A 24,442-nucleotide genomic window follows, 5' to 3' on the forward strand; every position below is an offset into this window, starting at 1 on the left:
CCAAATGCAAATTTAGTTTTGTAATACGTAAAAAGATGGTAGGGTGTTATCATTGGACTATCTTACTCATTAACCCTTGTGTAAACAGGCAGCTGTGTCACCACATACAGTTTCACACCTGTCTAGAGTTATGCAATGAGGCACTACACAACACACATCACCAGGTGACAATGACATGCTACCACAAACTAAGCGCTGGTGCATGTTTTGTGTCACTGTCTAGTTCAACACACAGGCTGGATTATGAATATATAGTCCAACCAAGATTCGTTGTATTTTAGTGCCAATGGCATGGTTAAAATAAGTTGCCCGTGCCTGAACTTTGCAATTATATTTTTTTACAACAATACCTTGTGACAATGTATATTTATGCTTGGTAATCAAGTATGTGGAGACATGATAAAAGCATGATGTAACCTACAAAATACTGACTCTAATGGGTTTTCAGTGTGGCTTCTGTTCTTGGGTACCCTGCAGGGATGCAACTTCACCTGAAACATTTACTTACTGAATAGTTATAAGGCGTACCAAAACAATATGCACGGTTACGGTTACCTGACCCTACCTACATTCTACTCCCAATCCTACCCTGTTTAAAGATTGATTGGGGGGGGGGGGGGGGGGGGGGGGGGCACGGGGGGCACGAGTGGCCCAGTCATCTAAGGTGCCGTGATTTGCTTTGCAGAGTTGCATCCCTTGGGCTCGCCAGAAACCTATGATTGTGGGTTCGAATCACAGTTCGCCCCAATTATGTTTCTAGGTTTGTCAGCACCATACCCGTGCTTGTGGGTTTCACTGACGTGTTAAACGTCTGAGACCTGCATCACTTCGGGCTTTCCTCCCACATTAAGCTGACACGCCATGATATAACTGGAATACTGCATTAAACCCAACTCACTCACTCACTAAAGATTGATTGTATATTTGACATGTTGGTGGAAAAAGTTTTTCTTGTCATCCATGCAACAAGAAGAAACTTTAAGTGATAGATATGCCATGTAAAATATTTTAAAAAGGAAAATAATTTTCCTACCAAACCTCTTTTATTTTCCCACGTAATAGGAACCAAACATACTTTTTTGATAGGCCTAACATACATATAATGACCATTTTCTGTAGAATTTGATCTTATTAATACACTCCTACCAGCTGAGAATACTACTATTACTAGACCGAACAGAAGTTTACTAAACTGTGGCTTCGGACCAGAGGTTAAAGTCACAGACTTAAGTATCTGAATCTAGGGACCCCCCCCTAAATCTCTCATCAGGAGTCTTTGATTTGCATGCATAATTTTGACCAATAGTAAAAGTGGTGGTCCACAAGGAACTGTCACTAGTCCTTCATTAATTGTACTGGTGTCAGACAAGTGGCTGTATGTTCGTTGTGTCTCGTTGTGAGTTTATGTGTAAGGTATTTGTACTGCCTGTGTAACCCACCTAAAACTGACCCTCTAGCCTGTTGGTATGCTGCCACTCCCATGTTGTTGTTGATTGAATGTTAATTGCGTGTACACGCTGGCTAAGTGTTCTCACAGGCTGCGGTATACAGCAGTGAGGTGTTAGTCTTGTATAACGTGATTGATTAAGTAATAACACCCTGCTATTTACCAATCAAAGGCACCTAGATTGTATGTGTCAATCATGACACACTGTCAAAAGCATTGATCTTGGTAATTGACAAGCAAATTCAATATTTCTATTTACCAGTTATTTTCTATGCTCGGGTGTCAGTTTTTCTGGCGATGATTGGAAGCTGTATAAAGGAAGATAATTAACATTGATAGTATAACCAGGTCATTGTCCTCTGAGGAGTCTATATTCACAGAATTGGGCTAATTACATTAAAACTCTGCTAATCTGGTTGGTAGCGTTTGCACTAAGATAGTCCAGCTAATAAAAATCTAAATCAATCATGTTGATGATCACTTTGTATACATCATTGTTTGGGAGATGGGGTGTCTTGAGGTTCGACTTATCAGATTATTAAGAATTGACTTCCATATTTTTTGGTGTTCATGGAATTGTAAATGTAAAAAAAAATGTGCATCCTGTGTAAGTTCACGTAGTGTAGCTGATTTACGCAAGATGTGCACACAGGCTGAAGTTCTTGGTTGATGTGGGGGCGGTCGGGTAGCCTAGTGGTTAAATCCTTCGCTTGTGACGCCAAAGACCCTGGTTTGATTCCCGACATGGGTACAATGTGTGAAGCCCATTCCTGGTGTCCCCCGCCGTGATATTGCTGGAATATTGCTAAAAGCGGCGTAAAACCATACTCACTCACTCACTCTTGGTTGATGCATGTCAGTGTATCCAGGTAACATAGATCAATGCTCATGAGTTCAATCACTGGATGGTCTGGTCCAGGCTCAGTTATTTACAAGCTGCCATCATATAGCTGGAAATTTCCTCCATTAGTTTTAGCCCACATTTGTAGTAACACCTCTTCCCCGAGTTCTGGTAGACTTGCTGCCAGACTCCCCGTGCCTGCTACCAGACTGATAGGAACTATTGCTGGAAACTGATGAACAAGATAAAACAGCAAATGGTCCAATGACTTGCTCCTATTTGTGATGTTTTCAGTGGTTTCAAACAACGTCAATAACTGGACGTACATCACATTCATGGCGGTTTTAATCAATGCCTGGATGTCAATAACAATCTGATCAACATTATGTACGGAGTGGTCTTAAAGCTCAACAATCATGCAAAAGGCCCATTCAGATTGATTATTAATTTACACAAATGTGATCAAGATTTACTGATTATTTTTTTCCAATCTTAATGATGCTGATGCTTGCAATTTCTTCTGACAGAAAACTGCTGTTTCTAATCATGCTAACATAAAATGTTACAATACAATTATTATTTTTATGTTTTTTAATAATTTTTCAAAAATTAACATGGTCAATACTACTAAATGGTTTTTAGCTCATGAATCTAAACAACAGCTAGTCAGGAGATATTATCTGTTGTGCATATGCAGGTTCATTGGAATTTGTAGGTTATATGATTAGTAATTTAGTATACTACTCAAAAAAATTTAAGGACTACCCAATTCTTTCCTGTTACTACAGATAATCTGTCATGACATGACTACCTGATTCTTTCATGTTACTACAGTTAATCTGTCATGACATGACTATCTGCCGATTCTTTCATGTTACTACAGTTAATCTGTCATGGCATGACTACCTGATTCTTTCATGTTACTACAGTTAATCTGTCATGGCATGATTACCTGATTCTTTCATGTTACTACAGTTAATCTGTCATGACATGACTATCTGCCGATTCTTTCATGTTACTACAGTTAATCTGTCATGGCATGACTACCCGATTCTTTCATGTTACTACAGTTAATCTGTCATGACATGACTATCTGCCGATTCTTTCATGTCACTACAGTTAATCTGTCATGGCATGACTACCCGATTCTTTCATGTTACTACAGTTAATCTGTCATGACATGACTATCTGCCGATTCTTTCATGTTACTACAGTTAATCTGTCATGGCATGACTACCCGATTCTTTCATGTTACTACAGTTAATCTGTCATGACGTGACATAAACTCTATGAACTCTTGTGAATCAGTGAATGGATATTTGCTTAGTTGTTTAAGTTATTCTTGACTCAACGGAAATGTTTTGACATTTGTAGAGCCAAGCTGATATCCACGGTTTAAGTGAGACACCATGTGGGATGACCTGCTCACCACAGCATGGATCAATATACTAGAGTGGTATTCTTATGAATCATTTAGAATGGCTAATCAATCAATTGGATCATGAGAAAGCTTATGCCTTGAAATAGATTGAGGCAGTCTTTTATGACAGTAAGCAAGAGTAAGAAACGGGTCTTGCGTTACCTGCCTAGCAACCGTTTAATGACACTCACTCACTCACTCACCGAGGCCATGGAGTTAACCGACTGGGAAGGTCCCGTTTCCACCCTTCCCAATATAGACTGGAATTTCAAGGCTTAATTGTAGCGCCACCAGTGGCTATTAGGAGTTATGTCCCTTCTATATATACTTCTATAGTGCGCACCCATGTATAATGCGCAGCCCCCTCTAGCGGGTTCAAGATTTTGGAAAAAAAGAAATTTGAATATTATGCGCAGAAAAACATTACACCGTACCCTTTCAGCAAAGTCCGCCAAACGAACGGGTGATGAGAAACTTCGTCAGTACAAATTCGAAATTTGAGATAAAAAATCACCAGACATGTTTATTTACCGTTTAAATAGTATTTATTGTTCTGCTAGGCATTGTTTTATATCTAGGGATTAAGATTACCTTGTGTATTTTCTCGTAAACTAAGCCGGAAACAGCAGTCAGCTGTACACACGTTTTCTTGGAATCGACCGGTGATTCGGTCAAGACACACCCAATGATATAACTTTATAGGACTTTTAATTGCAAGGATCGGCAACAATTGTATCTGAAACTATTTCTTTTATCAGGAATAATATATTCCATTATTTTCTTAATTATATGTAGCCTTTACTAAACATATTTAAAATAATAATAACCCTAAGCGAAGCAGCTGATCGCTATTTCCGGGTATTATTTTTTACATTGAACCAGTCTGACCAGTCACCGTCAATGCTCACGCACATGATCTCGTGATCGCGAGAATTTCCTGTTGACATAGAATCGTCAAACAAAAACAAATATGACTTTTAACGAGTCAAAGAATGTCATTTATGATATATGTATCAATAGGCGTCAATAGCGGTATTCTGACCGTGGTTGCTGTTAATAACGATGAGTTGGGCAAACTTCCGATCGCTTCACACACGATTTCGCCGAAATTAATAAAAACAAAATTAAGAGGAATTTTGAATAAAATTAATGAAATAAGTTACAAACATAAGTCCAGATATACAAAGAACACTTTTTATAGCCAGACAGTGTAATTACATGATTATTTTGCGTACTTCAGTATGGATTTGTTGACATGGTATTTCTGGTGTTTTGTGCTCACGGTAATGTCTTTCCATGGGGGGAAAAAACATCCAAACTCATAATTCGTATATAATGCGCACCCCCTTCTACACAGCTGTGTTTTTTCGAAAAAAGTGCGCACTATACTCAAGAAAATACGGTACCTCCTATTGACAATCAGATTCCACATCACTTGAATTTGCCTCACTCATAATGGCGGTGCTGAATCAAGACAAATTGATTGATAATCAAGATCTTTAATGAATATCTGTCAAAGTGCAGTGGGCGATACAATTGACTGTAATCTGCACGGCAGATTTTTTTATGGGACTGTGCATAGACTCAGTAGTCCAGTCAAAGTTATCATGGATATAGTAATGTAATTGCCTTGTCTCAGGAAGTTGTCACTCACTCACTCATTCAGGGGACGGAAAGATACAATGTCAACTGTAGTACAGCTATTTTGAAGGGCATGACATTACTTGTATTTTAGTGTCGATTGCACAGATAAATTAGTTCCTGGTGCCTGAACATTATGCTTAAGGGCACCCTTACAAGAGTCATTTAGCCTCGCTGAAACGAGATTACCGAGTTCCTAAGTTCAAACCCACTGTCTTTGTGAGCTGCCTGCGGCACACTTGAAAACAATACATTTCTAGCCCTGTTTTCTGTGTTGTTTTTTAACAATGCACTCAGCAATATTCCAGCTATATCCCAGCAATCTGTAATTAATTGAATCCAGACAATCCTGTGATTGACATCACAACGTGACACGTGACCATTTAGTCGCCCTCTCACGACCAACATAGGTTGCTGGGGACCAAAATATTACCCAGGATCCACATGGGTCTTTTCTAAGGGTTTGCAGTATTACTGGTACTTTAGTAAATTGAGGTTCATTCCTTCCACTACACATGCTACACATCACAATATCATTTTTAAATCCTTGGTATATCTGGTGATTTCAAATAGCCATTTTTATCATGTGTTTAATGTTATACACTTGCCAAATACTTACGCTGCCCCGGAGTATGCATCCAGGGCCCCAAGATGGGCAAATGTTGTACCAGCATCTTGTTTTGTTCCATTTATGAACTTCAATTCATACCTTGCTGTTTCAGATTGCTTCTGAATTCAAACTTTATAATTATACATAGTGTGATACAAATCACAATACAACCTTACGTATCGCAAAATATTGGTAGAGAACAGGTCTTCAGCAACCCATGCTTGCCGTTAAAGGTGACTATGCAGAGGCAACTAACAGGATCGGGTGGTCAGGCTTGCTGACTTGGTTGATACATGTCATCGTATCCTAGCTGCATAGCTGCTCATGATATCAATCACTGGATTGTCTGGTCCAGACTCGATTATTTACAGAGCACTGTCATATAGCTGGAATATTATTTAGTGTATTATTACAAACAAACAAACAAACAAACAAACAAACAAACCTACTCTCAGTGAAGGTTTACTTGCACGTCCACCATGTCCTTGGAATTGCAGAAGCTGGCTTGAAATTCCTGTCCCCAAAAACGACTGTCCATCTACGACTGTCAGTCTATGATAAAGTATTAGAGTTACGATCGTCTTAGCGCTAATATCGCTTAGTGGAATGGGACCCTGGAGGATGTTATTGAGTATTCTATGCCTAGAAATTTCTTTTGACCCTAACGCATTAGCAGATACAATGCTTCTGTAATATAACTGAACTCGCCTTCTTAGCCATGTTTGCAAAATGTGGGAAAAAAACCATTCTAACTTCAAAATTGTTCCGATAAATATTGTTCATATTTAAGATTTGTTTGACATATTTCCATTTTTTCAAGCCAAATGATGTTTTCAAAATTCAGGATTGAGCATTTTGAGAAAAAGTGTTCATATGAAGTGAAAAGTCGGAAAGATTTTAACAACCCATCAGATTCTAGCACACACTCGTATACAACGACATAAACTCTATGAACTCTTGTGAATCAGTGAATGGATATTTGCATGGCATTTGGAATGGATAAATAGGAATGAAAAATTAGTGATTAACATTTTTTTACATATATTTATGTCTGTAATTTCTATTGATTCTATCGAGAAGGTAGCATGACGTCAGTGATTACCTTTGATATTCAGGTTTCAAACTTCCTTGCATTAGGGCACATTGACCTGGGGAAAACAAGTTCCCCGTAGCATGCTGAAGGGAGCACATAAAACTCGTATCTTATCTTTGTAGACCTAATTACACTGTGGCATTGTTCCTTATTTGTAGCAGATTATAGATGTTTTTTGGAATGATGAAATACTTGTGTAATGACTGTTTGATCGTGATGATTAATAAAATAAATCTTCCGATTCAGAAAGTATTCTCAATCTCGATGGAAAGGAAAGGAAATTTTCTAAATTACAGCTGCTTATGGTCTAGTTGATTGGTTATTCGCATTCAGTTCTCCAAGTTTGAAGATGGATCCGACAATCAGCGATATATCACTCACCTATCCTTATCCTTGTGTGCCTTTTCAACCACAAAGTGTACGTCTTGTACAGGGGTGAAACGATACAGAAAGGTCATGATACGATATGTTTCACGATATGAAGGTCATGATATGATTCATATCATGATGCGCATATTTATCATTGTTTATGTCAAAACGCATGGAAACTTCTTGACTGAAATTATTTTAGAGCAGGTTCAAAAGGTAAAGCTAGCTGAAGTAATTTGAAGTCCTAATTACAACACATTTTTCGATAATTGACTGACCATGCTGACAAAAATGCTTGATGTCATTAAACTATGATTGCTACTAGCAAGTGTATTCTCTTTTGTCATAAAAACCAACTTATCATGTAGCGTATCGTTGCATGAAAACTCTTGATGCAACGGGGCACCCCTGCTCTTGTACCACAAGGGCTCCCAATATTTTGTTCACATGCAGTAAGACTTTTTAAGACTTCATGCTGACAGACAGGTTTGAAAGTTCACCTGACACAACATCTTGTTTAGGGTTTGACTGATTTTTGTGAACTGAGGTATGGGTGTAAAATGTATGATTTAATGAGATTGGTTAGCCCAGTAGCTGGTGCATTCATATAGTTTTTTTGGTTGTTTGTTTGTTGTTTTACGCTGTACTCAGCAATATTCCAGCTATATGATGGACCAGACAATCCAGTGATTGACATCATGAACATCGATTCACGCAATTGGGATAGATGACATGCATCAACCAAGTCAGCGAGCCTGACCACCCGATCCCGTTAGTCGCCTCTTACGACAAGCATAGTCCCTTTTTGGGTTGCTGAAGACCTATTCTACCCCGAATCTTCACGGGTCGCATTCATATAGCAAATAGACACAAAGACAGCAGGGTTTGAATCTCAGAGGAGCAGGAAGTGACCATAACTGAACTGGCTTCTTTACATTTCAGTAAATGACAATGAGACGAAGCGGCTCAAGGAGGCCTTCAAGCGAGCCTCCACCCTGGGAGGCTACATGACAGAGAACCTGTTTATCAGGGAGGTCTTATGGGATGGCGTTCCTCCAAAGTTAGCACAGGTAAGCCGTACTTCCAGTTCGTGGTTTGGCCAACCATGCTAGTAGTGCTTTTCTGATCGCCGTAATTCTATATTGGGTGCCTCTAACAAATGTGAGGGTGCACGGGTGGCCCAGCTGTCCAAGGTGCTGCAATTCGCTGTATAGAGTTGCTTCCCTTGGGCATGCCAGGAACCTGTGATTGTAGGCCCTATGATTATGTTTCTAGTTTTGTCAGCATCATACCCGTGCTTGTGGGTTTCACCAAAGTGGTAAACATCTGAGACCTGCATCACTTCCCACATTAACCTCACACATCTTGATATAACTGCAAAACTGTTAAATAAACTCACTCACGCTAACAAATTTGTCACTAATAAGTTTTTAGTATTTTTACCTTGTAGTTCAGGCTGATTGTAAACAGGGCTAATTGATTTAATTCAATTTTGTATTTGAACATGTTTGAAGGGTGTGTAATTAGAACACCCACAGTTTTTAGTTAAGGTTTACTGTCGTCCATTTACTCAACTGTTTGGGCTTCTGCCATTGTTGCCATGGTAACCTCTTCATGCCATTTTTATCAGGGGTGATTGTGATGAGCAGCAATAAACTGTGACTCTGTACAAAGTGCAATATTTGGACATGTCCCACACTGTATTTGCCACAATAATCACTCCGGGTCCTTAGACAATTCACAACAGATGGTGCTTATTTAAACCATACACGTTAAACTTGTTTAGGGTTGAGTGGTAGGTAACTCATTGTCGACGAAAGTAACACTGTTTTGATAATAATTACTTGGCAGTTACATACATTGCTTTCTAGACAGCTGTGTTTTCTATACAAAAAGCTGTAATATATACATCCAAATATGGACTGTCATACATTTCCAGGCCTTGTACAGGGCACTTTCAAAGATTACTTACAGATTGATCAGGGGACGCTAAATGGAGTAGAAGGCTTATTAGGGTGAATATGGTACCTAACTTAAGAACTGTTGGTGTTTTTATAGTGTGTATCGGAGCAAGAGTGTCAGTAAATCTTCATCGACTACGCATATAATTTCCATTGCTTTCAGATATCAGAATCATTATCCGATATGCGTGATTTGCCACATCTTTTTTGTGATCTATTCGAACAAAAATAGACCTGTCTTGAGACCCTTCCCACCCCTGTTTTGTCAATAAATTGATCAGCTTGTTTAGAGCTTTACCTAGTATAAGCCAAGTACTGCACTCAACATGTCCACCTAAACACCTTGTCATAACTCCTTGCAGGGTAAAACTCATTCCCTACACTATAACCTGGAAGGTTAATAAAAGGTGTCCTGCAATGAGATAGAGCATGTTTCTCTTCATATTGTATACATACTGATCACCTTTGATGTAAATAGTCGGGCAAGTGAAGGATGGTGACAAATGTTGATGCTGCAAGCAGGTTTTCAGTTCGGTTTGTTTTCTAAAATTTTCTAAAATCATGAAAACTTCCTAATGACACTTGTACCTAGCAAATTCACTGTATAAGAAAGAGTTTTGTTTATGATTTGATATTGACTGGATTGGAACTATGTTCCCTACTTTCATAAATAACATTGATGCTGATTTGTGGCAATGCCATGGTCTTGAACGAAAACTGGTATCAATGCAAGTCAGTTGCATACTCTCATGAGACGACTTTTTGAGGAGGTCCCAGCTGGAGGTTTACTTTTCAATCACAATGGCATTTTGATCAAGTAAATGTAGTATTAAATTAATTTGATACATCATCATAATTTTGAAATATTGAAAATGATTGTGGCAGTAAAAAGGATTTGTGTACATAAGCCAGACTTGTAAAAGTTTCACTTTGCATGTGGAAACAGCAGTGATTACCTCCCCTTGTGCAAACATCAGAAGTTATGTTTCCTTGTTGGGAGTAGCAATTATTTCCCCTTGTGCAAACATCAGCAGATATCTTCCTTGTTGGGAGTAGCAATTATCTCCCCTTGTGCAAACATCAGCAGATATCTTCCTTGTTGGAAGTAGCAATTATCTCCCCTTGTGCAAACATCAGCAGTTATCTTCCTTGTTGGGAGTAGCAATTATCTCCCCTTGTGCAAACATCAGCAGTTATCTTCCTTGTTGGGAGTAGCAATTATCTCCCCTTGTGCAAACATCAGCAGTTATCTTCCTTGTTGGGAGTAGCAATTATTTCCACTTGTGCAACCATCAGCAGATATCTTCCTTGTTGGAAGTAGCAATTATCTCCCCTTGTGCAAACATCAGCAGTTATCTTCCTTGTTGGGAGTAGCAATTATCTCCCCTTGTGCAAACATCAGCAGTTATCTTCCTTGTTGGGAGTAGCAATTATTTCCACTTGTGCAAACATCAGCAGTTATCTTCCTCGTTGGGAGGAGCAGTTATTCTCCCCTTGTGCAAGCTTCATCAGTTATCCCCCCTGGTCTTGCAGCTGATCTACAAGGGCATAGGTGGCATCAGCAAGGGCCTGTCTTACAAGGATCTGCTGTGTGGTCTAGTCGTTCTCACCAAGGGCACCCGCGAGGAGAAGATCAAATGTGAGTATAATACCCAAGATGCTTGAAATAGGCATGTGGCATACTATTTTCACTCCAGTCTCACTGCAGTTTCAATGTCTCTGAAACTACAAGGCCTATGGAGCTTAAACTGTGTATGAAAGATGCCCAACTTGTGGTGTCTCTAAATAGTGCTGAAAGAATTCCCATTTGATTTTAAACATGACTGCCACGGTGGCCATATTAAAATGTCATAACTCATCTATTTCTGAATGTGTCATTGTGAGATTTGAGTGGTAGCAAGAACCGTATTCGACGTAATAAGCCCCCAGAGCGCTCTCAAAATTAGAAATAGGGGGCTCTTATTAGAATATTATTTTGGTGAAATAAATAGAGTTGAAAGATCGTAAATTTCATGGTTTATGCTGACAGCCTGAAATGTTTATTTAGACTGATATATTTTTCCAGGATTTAATTGCACATAATTATGGGTGCATATAACACATGAGTGCGTATTATACACGAATAAATATGTCTTGTGAACATTGATCAATCAGAAGGGGTGATCAATCGGAAGGGGTGCAAATTGGGATTGTTCACTAGCCAATATATTAGCACATAGCTTATTAGAGCTTGGCGCCTTTTATGTCGAATACAGTATGTGGTATACCAAATTACATTCAGAGTTTCATTTTTTATCAAGCTGTGGCCTTTGGTCTTACTGCTTTGTTGATGTTCTGAAACTGCAAAGTCTGTAAAGCTATATCAGGGTTCGAAATTAAGGGACGCTAAGACGCAAAATGCGTCTTAATTTATGATTTTGCGTCTATAAATCAAAATAAAGACGATATTTTTTGCGTCTTGCTTTTTCCCCGTTTAACAATTGGTTGAGAAATACCTAAGTTTCTAAATTCACTGTGATAACATTTAAATTCGCGAAGATTTTCCTTGATTTGTTTACCTCCAATTTAGAGTTACCTCCCCATTCGCGTTTCCGGGAAAACCTTTTACTTCTTTTCAACTTTCGTGAACGCGGACTATTCCGAGCTCTTTTTGACCAATGAACATATAGCACGGAGCTTAATATTATGCAAATGAGGTTTGTCTATTTTCGGGAGACCAATCAAATGCCGTAAAAACTATGTCATCGGTAATTTATTCAATTGACCCAAGGTCGTTTCTTATTTTAAGTTGACATGCCATCCTCGAATACCAGACGACACCCGTAGGCCGGTTGACTGACGAAGCCGTAGTCACGTCAAAATAGTATATATAATTTTATTAACCTACCTGTCCTATGATTCATTTATTTAATCTATCACATTTCACAATGTCTGAAATACGTATTCCATTTCAATTTATCATTTCTTATCGATGAATTAAAAAACTATTCACTATTCCCGCAATGTTATTGAAAATAAAATCTCGAAAACACTTTTCGACAACGGGTCCACAGCGAACATGTCAAAGAGCAATGTAAAGACTTTTCAAGCTATATATTATACAAAGTAATAGATAAAATTTTAAAAATATATCTTAAAGTTGTCAGACTTACATTTAAGTTATTATTTCAATCTTTTCGTGCGATCGCGTGTAATGTAAGTCAAATGACATCTCGGCTTTCGTCGTCTCAATTTCCTCGGTTCGGAGACGATGTTTAATGCAAAAATATAAGCATGAAAAATCTTTGTCACAGCTCGTAACCTGGCACGATACATCTATGAAGTTCCATATTTTTAATATAGATCGCAATTTCCTGCTGAAAACTTTTAGAATAACACGATTTAACAAAAGTCTTTCGTCAAATTCTGAAATTTATCAGATCATAGATGTAATTTGATTGGCCGACTTAGGTCACGTGCTCAGATTTGACCAGTCACGAACCTTGTAGCAGATTTTGGCAAAGACAGAGTCATTAGAAACCAATTTTATCAAAGCTTTCTAGCGATGTGTCACATGGCAGTCTTCGACGACCGTGTTATATGAAAACGGAGGTATCTCTTCATGTTACTGAACGAACAGCCGCTGTTATCGGGAAATGGGTGATGGCAGATACCAGATCTATTTACAATTCTTTTTAAAATATTTTTTTCCAATTGTGTTTTTTATGAAATCTTATAGATTCTGTTTGCGAAAATCGTCAATTTTGCGCTTCCTTGGTCCTTAATCTGGACGTTATGAATGTGTTAGCTTACATTTTCTTTCTTTATTTACAACGAACATAATTAAGTTGTAAATGCATTATCTAAATAATGTGATAAACATAACATATTTTATAAACAACAGGATTGGAACTTGAAATGGTGTATAATATGTGCTAGCAAAGATGTTTTACAAACATGCAGATATTTTCTTTGATAAATGTTTTATGAGTGAAATTTAATTACTTTGTTATCTGAATGTCATAACATGCATAATCAGCCATTATTTATATGCAGCATAAATCACGATCATGCAATCTTGTGATATATATTTTGAAGTTTTGAGTTGAGAAAAAATAATTGCTTGTTGATTTTTGATTTTGCTTGTAACTTTTAAAACCACAAGCAAAAATTTGCTTGTGCCTAAAAAAATTAAATTCTAACCCTGTATATGAATGATTCCAGCTTTGGGGGCTAATAAAGCTCACAAAATTCCAGTCCAAATTTCAACTTGGCAACGATTCTGTCTTTATAAGTGAGGTGAGCTACAGAACCTTATTGCTGTATGTCTGTTTTTCCAGTAATCTTTGGCATGTATGCTGATGAAAGCTACAGCTTCGTACAGAAGGATGAGATGGATCGACGGATCCTAGAAACAGAGGGACAGGTCTCCACTGCTCTCTCATCGCTGTTCAGAGAGGTCAGATCACTGTGTTTTATCTTGATGGTCATCTGTAATCTGTATCATTTTACCTACAGGTTATAATATGACATTTTATGCAGAATTTATACTTTTTGGAGTTAAAGAGAACATAAGAGAAGTGTTTGATCAAGTTTTACTAATTGCAAAATCCTATATTTATAGATGCAAATTCCAAAATGTAAAACCTTTTTTTCATGTTTATAAAAATGAATCTTTTTCATGATCTAACATTGAAAAAGATATTGCTTTCAAGACAGGTAGTCAACAGAAATTATACGGTGCTTGGATGCTGTATCATAAACTTTTCGAAAAGGAGGAGCAGCTTTCAATTTGATTTTAGTTTTGTACTTTAATGCTTGAGACCATGTACTTTCCTACACTGCAATATGATATATAAGCTTTAATAGTTTATGCATACTTGATATATGCAGTATGTTTGTATTAGTAGAGTGAATGTGTGAGTGAGAAGAATGTAGAAGATGTACTGATAAGTTGTGCTTCATGTCGTGGGCTTTCTGCTACCCTGGGTGGAAGCACATTTAACAGGTACTTCTTTCTAAAAACTTTAAAAGTAAAACAAATACCTACAGGTTGTGTGAATTACTTACAAAGGAATTTATCTAGGATTTCAAACCAAGTACACTTCATAGACAATTTGGGAAAAACTACATTCTTTGTTTAAAATTGGGAATTTTTAAAGTTAAATTTTCTTAATTTCTGAGGTTTTTAGCTTTGCATCCAATGAAATAAAGTAACATTAAGCATTTAACCCTATTTTAAGTGAAGTAACTGTCAAATCTACAAGCCATGACATCAGCAAAAATATACAATATGAATATATATTATTACATATACATATTTTGAGGCCGGTCTTTTTTTCTTTGCAGAGTGATCAAGTTGGGTTTGACGCTTTCTACAACTGGGTGCGAGGACATCCGGATGCAACAATCATCACCACATGGCTCTTGATGGAGCCTAGCACGATCTCACTGTCCAATGACATGGACACACCCACTTTCTACCAGACACTTGCCGGTGTCACACACTGTAAGTACTTTACTTGCATATTTTATATATATATATTCTCTATGAATATAAAGTTAATGTTAAACTGATGTTGGGAATTTCCCAGTTTCAGTGTAGTTCAGCACGCTTCTCTAGTCTAGAGCAAAATGGGGCAGTTGGGTAGCCTGTTGGTTAAATCATTGGTTCCCCAAGCATCTCCCTTCCTTAAATTGTTTGATAGGCAATAATTAGAAATAACTACACAATTTTATGGGTAACAACTTCTTTAATACTGTAAAAAGTGACGTTTCGGTATAGATATTATACCATTGTCAAGACTGAAAGAGGGACTTAGTACAGAATATATATAGTAGGTGGAGGATGAACAGTAGAGGATTAACAGTAACAACAATTGCATACATGAGTAAGTGTTGACAACGGAAGGATAATATTAATTTAATGGTTGAGGTTTTGTGCTCTTTGATTCTGGTGTTGATAGGGCGGGATGTTTCACCTACATAAGATTTTCCACAGTTGCAGTCAATTTTGTAAACTACACCTTTAGGCTCTTGGGGTTTGGTTGTGTTCCTGCCGTTGGCTCTCAGCAGGGTTTGGAGGGAGTTGGAGCTGGTGAAGTGGGTGTCAATATTGTTAATCCTCCACCTACTATATATTTCTGTACAATGTCCCTCTTTCAGTCTTGCTTGACACTGGGATAAGGATCTCTACCGAAACGTCACTTTTTACAGTATTAAAGAAGTTGTTATCCATAAAATTGTGTCTACCTTGTCTCCCTTCCTTGATATGGAAGATATGTTACTACAAGCGGCAGATAACACAGATTTCTCACTCACTCGCTCACTGCTGAGCAAGTGTGAATAAAAAAAAAGGCATTACAACCTGTCAGACTAATGGTATATAGTCCCCCTTTGATGTGTGATCGTTTCCTGATTGGCAGTGGAGGAGACGGACATCAGCGAGCTAGAGAAGCGCTACTGGGTTCTCAAGGCACAGTCCAAGAGTGGCCGATTTGATCTCGACACATTCAAGTTGTTTGTGTGTCCACCTCTGCCGGAGATACTTTGTGAAGGTATTTCTTCTACAATGAACATGTTATTATAAGCCTCAAAAATCGATTTGCCTGATTTCCCAAAATTTGTAGTTTTGTAATGTAAACTGCTTGTCGGAAATGAGCTGTGGAGTAATTTGGTTGACACTTTGTGTCTGTCAGTGACGAGAGAAGAAAACGGCTGCTGGTGGATGCAGCACAGGAATCTTTACATCCATTTGTAGTACATCCACTACTGTCTGGAATATTATATCCCCGTTCTATTAGGCTTAATAAATACAAGAATTAGTTCTCGGGCAATGGCTTTTGAAAAGGTAGTGCGGGCGGTGGTTTCTTTTTGGGGGGTTGTTCAAGCAAGTATGTAACTTAATTTTGTTTGCAATTATTTCGGCAAAATCATGTTCTTAAGTACTGTAGCATTTCACTGCTGGGGTCGTGTGTTCAAGATGCGGAATATTCAAAGATTTTTTTTTATGTTTTTATATGGAAATATAAGGTGCGACTTTATGATGATGCGGGCGGTGCCTGAAAACCAAGACTATTATTATTTTTAGCCTTATGAATAATACGCTGGACCCATTCACTTTGTTTTGAGTCTGATTCTGACTACATGATGCTCTGATACATGATACATGATGAGTCATCCAATCATTTTACAGTCATGAATTAAGGAAATTCTTTGCTGAATTAGTGATGTTAATGATTGAGAAGGTGACATCCATTCTGAGCCAATGCTTTGGTGAGAATCTGTCCAGAGTACTGTAATAGAAGGGACATATAAAATTATCCCGACTATGGGTGTCATCTGTTTCAGGTTTATTTCTGGCGTTTGATGAAAACCGCGACAATCACATTGACTTCAAGGAGATGGCCTGTGGCATCTCCGCCTGCTGTAGGGGACCCTCCACAGAGAGACAGAAGTGTAAGTCACAAACAGCAGCAACTCACAGTTGCTTGGCAACACACTTTTACTTTTCAGTTAAGGATTCGACAGACTGAAGTCAAAAGCCACAATCAACTCTCGCTGATTTCCCTCTTGTTGGAATCAGGCCCTTCTTGGTTTTTTGGTTAAAAATGTTGATTACACCATCAAGAAAATACAGACTTCATTGTCAATTTACGGTCTTGGTAGGGGGTGCTTATAAAGATTACTTACAGATTGGTCTACAAGTTGTTCAGTGGTGCTCATAGGAGCAGGGCGCTTAATATAATATATAACTGTGAAGATCCGGGGTAGAATAGGTCTTCAGCAACCAATGATTTCTGTAAAAGGCGACTATACTTGTCGTAAGAGGCGACTAACGGGATGGGGTGGTCAGGCTCGCTGACTTGGTTGATACATGTCATCGATCCCAATTGCGTGGATTGATGCTCATGATATCAATCACTGGATTGCCTGGTCCAGACTCAGTTATTTACAGACCGCCGTCATATAGCTGGAATATTGCTGAGAGCGGCGTTAAACAATAAACCAACCAACCAACCAATATGCTAACCCGATTCATTTTAGTTCACTTTGGTGAGTATTCTAACACACAGCCTTCCAATAGTGGGTGTTATTTAACATGTTTTGAGAAGTGTATATATTTATACCTCTTTTTCATTAAACTAAGACCATGTTGGTGCTTATTCCATTGACTACAATGTAGTGGTGGCTGTGAGAACATGATGACGTCTGTCTTTTTTAGTCTGTTTCAAGGTGTTTGACAAGGACCATGACGGCAAGTTGTCAGCGGAGGATGTCAAGTCAATGCTGTTTGCACTGGATGTTGTCCGGAGAGAGTACAAGTCCCCTGCCGCCCTGGTCAGTTGCCTGTCACTACAGCACTAGAAATGACCTCAGCCTTAGAAATGACCTCAGTCTTTGAAATGACCTCAGTTGTTGCTTGTAGTGTTTCAGACTCGTTGCACAAAGTTGACAGAACTCACAAGAGATATTAACACCTATTTAATATGAACAAAAGTCTATATTTCAATTCATTTTCTGTTATGGGGATTAAATAGTGGGTTTAGGCTTAATGCTAAGTTGTGAAATATTTCAACAATTCATGTTTCGAAATAAATAATTTTGATGAAATATTGACAAAATGTGATTATGTTTTTATGAAAGTGATTGTAATGAAATGGTGACAGGACATGCATAAGTGATCATGTTTTCATGAAATCAATGCAATATTTAACAAGTGTAATATCAGTGATCTTTAAAAGTATAAATTGTTCGATAAAAGAATGCTTCTTCAAAATAAATTATTTAGAGGTGTAGACTTGTACAAGAAGAAGGTGAAAGTTGATATCTTCATCTGTGGGATCTTCAGCTCTGTGTGCCGATGTCAGGAATGTAGAACCTAGGAACTTCCACCTTAGCTGCCCTATGAGAAATCTGCATATCACTCCTGAACGAAATATTCTTTAATGGAACTAAAATGTTAAGCGTTTAAGCTGCCTTCAGTGACATGAGTAGCCAATGGCATTTACTCTTCATTGTAAAAACCCAGGAATGGGAGCTGTGTTTGAAGCCTGTCATCTAGCACATTGCTCAATCATCTGATACACAAAGTCAAAGAATATTTTTTCAGAAGTGATATTGCAACATTTTGACCACTTTGTTTTCTATGGGGTTATTCAGAACATCCAGTGTCAATGTCCTGTGCCTGGAACCAGAATGATGTAAATACTCTGTTTGCACTGTGATCTTCCTGATGTAAACAAGATCTTATTACAAAAATATGTCCATTCCATATTGTTTGCAAGAAAATAATCTGCTTGTTAACTCCTGCTTGGACTTTGGCACTGGCTGTTCTGGCCAGGCTGGCGCGTGGACATGTTATATACCCGTACATGGATGTATGACAGTTCTTTCTATGGCAGAAATTACGTTTCATTATTGACATGAAAAATTATCTTTGATAAACATGCTGATCATGTAAATATATGCAACTTTTAATATGGAATATTAAATATTTTTGCACTTTCATTGCACATGTTATATTTAAGATATTAATGTCCTACTTTAAATTTTCTCTGAAGTATTGTATTTTTTAGTTTGTCTGCAAGCATTATTGTAACAATTTGTACAGTCTTTTGAGCACAAAGCTTACAGTATATCACCAAATTTGTAATTTAAATCAAGTTTCACAAATAATCTTTTTTTTGATATTATAATTTCTGTGTTTAGTGCACCTATGTAGGCGCCCTCCCTCTCATAACACCCCCATTTGGCCATGGTGATTTAATCTCCAGAGTTTCAGCCTTGATGTCTTCAGCTGTTAAGATTGTGTAGCATCTTAAAGTTTCTGAACAGTTCTTAATATGATAGTTTAGGATCGACAAACAGCATTGACCTTGTTCTTAGTCAAGAATTTTGGTGTTAAATACTGCAAGACATTTGTTCTAATCTTAACAGGGGTGTCAATTTCACATTCATATTTTGGATGACTTTTGGAATATGAAAAGTTAAGTTTTTACAATGTTTTTCATGTAATATTTTGTAAACTAGCTTTAAGCTACTGTTAAAAAGTGATTGACCCAATTAATTAAATCAATATTCTGTTGAACTTAAAAACAAAAGGCTGAAACTCTATTGATTATTTGATCATTGCATCATCTCGACTTTCTCTTAACTCTTCTCTGTACCTCTTACAGGAAGCAGAAGATATGCCTGTCCTTGACCCTGAGGTCGTTTCCAATGAGATTATGTCAAGTTTAGACACTGATAAGGTAGAGCTTCACTTTTTGCATGGCCATATAAATTAGCAGTGGTAGTCCATCTTTAAATATCTGGCTTCTGTAAGTCACTGTAGTCAATCAGATTTGAAATAATTGTGTGAAATAAGGGCCATCTTTGACCACAGTAGGGTTACATGCACCTGCAAAACTCAGGGGACATCACCCCGGTGGACTCCAGCATGAAATCAGGAGTTGCTTCCCCTGAATTTTGCAGCCATGTTGGTTGAGTGCATTTCCATTGAAGGGGTGATAAGAGACCTTGCATGTATTGAATAGTTGCATGTCAAAGCCAAAGAAGTCTCATCTCAGAGTTTCATTATCGTTATGTGATCCTAAAGTGTGATAGTAATTACAGAAAGTTTGCTTTGTTGAACAAAGCTTCTAGTTATCCTACCTTCCTCTTTAGACATGGACTGTCCCAGTGGTGTCAATTTGATAGGACCTTTTGATTGAAGGAATTTGAACAGTCTTAATTCTCTTGGTTGGGTAACTATGAGTTATGATTCTATAAGAATGGGTTATGGAGGGGAATGTGTGACAATTGTAATTGTTTTGAAAGTATGGTGATATAGTGTTGGGCTCTAAGCACATCCATCAATCCTAAAGACTAAGAAAAAAAGGTTCTCTTGGTTTTAAAAAGAAATAGCTCTTTATTGGGAACAAATTGAGTCAAGAAATTTTGCAAGTGACAGTACATTGTTCATTGACAATTCAAGTACTGGACTCAAAACATAGACTCACCCTCAAGTCAGTTTAGCCCATGAACGTGTCATGTCAGCCTTCTGACCAGAATTCAAAGCTACTCTTTTAGTTGATCAAGATATTTTATGTTCGTTGTGCCATGCTCCAAATGTTTTGTGCTGATCATTGTGTGTATATTTTGTATTTGTGGTTCATTTCTTCGTCACGAGTTTTCTAATGCTTTTGCTGATGTTATATCTCTTTAGTTGCCGTCATGTAGAAATACGTTTCGTTGGTGTTGTATTTTTACTATGCTTGCTTCCCTTGTGGCGTTGTGGACAAATGGTGGAGATGGTGGAGAAGATATTTCTGTGTTGTAATATTCCCATTTCAGTGTTGTGTAAGAATATTAGCAATGTATCTGGTGCATGGGGACTGGTCGAAGGTGTTTCAATTTGCTGAGAAGAGTTGTGTCCCTTTTGCTGTCCAGGATCTGCTGATCATAGGTTCAAATCCCACTGTAATGATTATAAAACCTGAACTGTTAGCACCATATCAATGCAAGTGGGTTTCTCCAAAGTGGTAAACGTCTATGACCTATATCACTTTGACCTTTCCTCCTGTAATATGTTGACACTCCGTGGTGTAACTGTTCAAAGCAGTGCAATACTCAACAGTCACTCACAGTGGTACCGGGTAGAATAGGTCTTCAGCAACCAATTCTTGCCGTAGAAGGCAACTACTCTTGTCATAAGAGGCGACTAACAGGATCGGGTGGTCAGGCTCGCTGACTTGGTTGAAGCATGTCATCAATCCCAATTGCGTGGATTGATGCTCATAATATCAATCATGGAATTGCTTGGTCCAGACTCAGTTATTTACAGACTGCTGTCATATAGCTGGAATATTGCTGAGTGCAGCGTAAAACAACAACCCAAACCAAAATCACAGTGGTACCAACTGAGCCCTTAGTCAGAAGGACATTGCTGCTCGTAGAAGGAGACAAGGATATACCTTCATTTGTTTTCACCCTAGTGGGGCAAAGGTGGCTCATTCACCGAAAGAGACGCAATTTTATGTGCAGAGTTACGTCCCTTTTGAATACCAGAATGCTATGATCATGGGTTCAAGTCCCAGGTCATCCTGATAATGTTTCCATGTTTGTAGAGAAAGTTTAATGTGACTGCTTAGCATTGTCGGAAGATGCAGACTTGAGTACATAATACTTTTGCTATTGTATGAATTACAAAGTTTTGCTAACCATTTGCCATGTTTATTTTGGGTTGGTCAGAATATTACTTTTTTATAAAATTGTGTAGCTCATTTTAACAATATGTTTTTTTTGCTCTGGTTGGTTGAATCCACAAACAAACAAAAATTGGTATTGCTTAATGTGTACCTGTCGAGCCAATGCACTGACCATATGAGCTGACCCTTGGACATGTTGCATGTGTTGGAGTAGCTGCTGATTGCCCTGTTGTGTGTGTCACAGGATGGCTTCATCACGATGGAAGAGTACCTGGTGTGGACAGTCAATAATACCCTCACTGATGACTTCCTGGATCTGCTTAGTCAGGTAGGCAGGCAATACTTGTAGGTGTAATTCTTGTAGATGTCACATGGTCCGCATGTGGATGAATATGACAATGTGGATGATGATGACGATGTGGATGATGATGACGATGTGGATGATAATAACGATGTGGATGATGATGACGATGTGGGTGATGATGACGATGTGGATGATGATGACGATGTGGATGATGATGACGATGTGGATGATAATAACGATGTTGATGATGATGACGATGTGAATGATGATGTTGATGATGATGACATTGTGAATGATGATGTAATGGTTATGACGATGTGGGTGATGATGACATTGTGAATGATGATGTTGATGATGATGACATTGTGAATGATGATGATGATGACGATGTGAATGATGATGTAATGGTTATGACGATGTGGGTGATGATGACATTGTGAATGATGATGTTGATGATGATGACGATGTGAATGATGATGTAATGGTTATGACGATGTGAATGATGATGTAATGGTTATGACGATGTGGGTGATGATGACATTGTGAATGATGATGATGATGACGATGTGAATGATGATGTAATGGTTATGACGATGTAGGTGATGATGACATTGTGAATGATGATGTTGATGACGATGTGAATGATGATGTAATGGTTATGACGATGTGAATGATGATGTAATGGTTATGACGATGTGAATGATGATGTTGATGACGATGTAAATGATGATGTAATGGTTATGACGATGTGAATGATGATGTAATGGTTATGACGATGTAGGTGATGATGACATTGTGAATGATGATGTTGATGATGATGACATTGTGAATGATGATGTAATGGTTATGACGATGTGGGTGATGATGACATTGTGAATGATGATGTTGATGATGATGACATTGTGAATGATGATGATGATGACGATGTGAATGATGATGTAATGGTTATGACGATGTGGGTGATGATGACATTGTGAATGATGATGTTGATGATGATGACGATGTGAATGATGATGTAATGGTTATGACGATGTGAATGATGATGTAATGGTTATGACGATGTGGGTGATGATGACATTGTGAATGATGATGATGATGATGACGATGTGAATGATGATGTAATGGTTATGACGATGTGAATGATGATGTAATGGTTATGACGATATGGGTGATGATGACATTGTGAATGATGATGTTGATGATGATGACATTGTGAATGATGATGTAATGGTTATGACGATGTGGGTGATGATGACATTGTGAATGATGATGTTGATGATGATGACATTGTGAATGATGATGATGATGACGATGTGAATGATGATGTAATGGTTATGACGATGTGGGTGATGATGACATTGTGAATGATGATGTTGATGATGATGACGATGTGAATGATGATGTAATGGTTATGACGATGTGAATGATGATGTAATGGTTATGACGATGTGGGTGATGATAATATGTGAATGATGATGATGATGATGACGATGTGAATGATGATGTAATGGTTATGACGATGTGAATGATGATGTAATGGTTATGACGATGTGGGTGATGATGACATTGTGAATGATGATGACATTGTGAATGATGATGTTGATGATGATGACATTGTGAATGATGATGTAATGGTTATGACGATATGGGTGATGATGACATTGTGAATGATGATGTAATGGTTATGACGATATGGGTGATGATGACATTATGAATGATGATGTTGATGATGATGACATTGTGAATGATGATGTAATGGTTATGACGATATGGGTGATGATGACATTATGAATGATGATGTTGATGATGATGACATTGTGAATGATGATGATGATGATGATGTGAATGGTTATGACGATGTGGATGATAATGACGATGTGGTTGATGATGTGTACACATGTGGGTATACATAGGACTAATAAGAAACATTGAAAGGATACTAAGGATTTCAAGCTAACATTCCCTGCTTCTCCTGTGTGCAGATATGCCATGTGGTGCTTGGCCTGAAGCCTCAAAGGCGAGACGAAGAGGGCAAAATAATTCAGTGAGTATTCATTATGCAGATCTTGACTTGGGTAATTCAAAATTAAATAAGAGATTGACTTGGGTAATTCAAGACAATCTCTTATTTAATTTTGATTGGTTCTTTCAGCAAAAGGGAGTGCCCACTGGTGTTCCATGTATTCTATCAAATCAAAATCTATGACTTTAAACTCCCAATAATTGAGATGAGATTGTCTGGTCAAGACTTGATTATTTACAGACCGTCATCATATAGCCGTAATATTGCAGAGTGTGGCATTAAAGCACATGTACCACGTAGTGTCTCCTTAGGCAAGTGACTTTGTTTAAAATGTGCCTCTGTTCACCCAGCAGTGAGTGGGTACCCGGTAGGATGAGATGGTTATGTGGCTGTTAACCTTCTAGCGCCTCACAGGCAGCTTTGGGTTGTATACTCCCCAGGGAGCTGAGAATGAAAATCGAGTGCTCACTGATCTACTGACCGGCGTAATAATGTAGCGCTTTGAGCATGAACTGCTACATGGAGGCTAGCGCATTATTATTATTATTATTAAACAAAAGAGA

The 24,442-nt window shown here is 38.0% G+C and overlaps 1 protein-coding gene across 2 annotated transcripts in view; it reads left to right on the forward strand.

Annotated features, from left to right (window-relative positions):
* Positions 1 to 24,442, forward strand: part of LOC124142099 (ubiquitin carboxyl-terminal hydrolase 32-like) — an 84,534-nt gene that overhangs the window by 16,623 nt on the left and 43,469 nt on the right. Inside the window, exons 2-11 of one of the 2 annotated variants that reach the window (XM_046510380.2) lie at positions 8,364 to 8,491; positions 10,916 to 11,021; positions 13,702 to 13,820; positions 14,711 to 14,870; positions 15,787 to 15,918; positions 16,712 to 16,819; positions 17,586 to 17,701; positions 19,540 to 19,614; positions 21,797 to 21,880; positions 23,839 to 23,900. In XM_046510380.2, the coding sequence (XP_046366336.2) occupies positions 8,364 to 8,491; positions 10,916 to 11,021; positions 13,702 to 13,820; positions 14,711 to 14,870; positions 15,787 to 15,918; positions 16,712 to 16,819; positions 17,586 to 17,701; positions 19,540 to 19,614; positions 21,797 to 21,880; positions 23,839 to 23,900 (1,090 nt within the window). The remainder of the gene's footprint in view (positions 1 to 8,363; positions 8,492 to 10,915; positions 11,022 to 13,701; positions 13,821 to 14,710; positions 14,871 to 15,786; positions 15,919 to 16,711; positions 16,820 to 17,585; positions 17,702 to 19,539; positions 19,615 to 21,796; positions 21,881 to 23,838; positions 23,901 to 24,442) is intronic. The other variant, XM_046510381.2, reaches the window with a different exon arrangement.

The sequence above is a fragment of the Haliotis rufescens genome, unplaced genomic scaffold (assembly GCF_023055435.1).
Source record: "Haliotis rufescens isolate VD_foot unplaced genomic scaffold, xgHalRufe1.0.p SCAF_15, whole genome shotgun sequence".
NCBI lineage: Eukaryota > Metazoa > Mollusca > Gastropoda > Lepetellida > Haliotidae > Haliotis > Haliotis rufescens.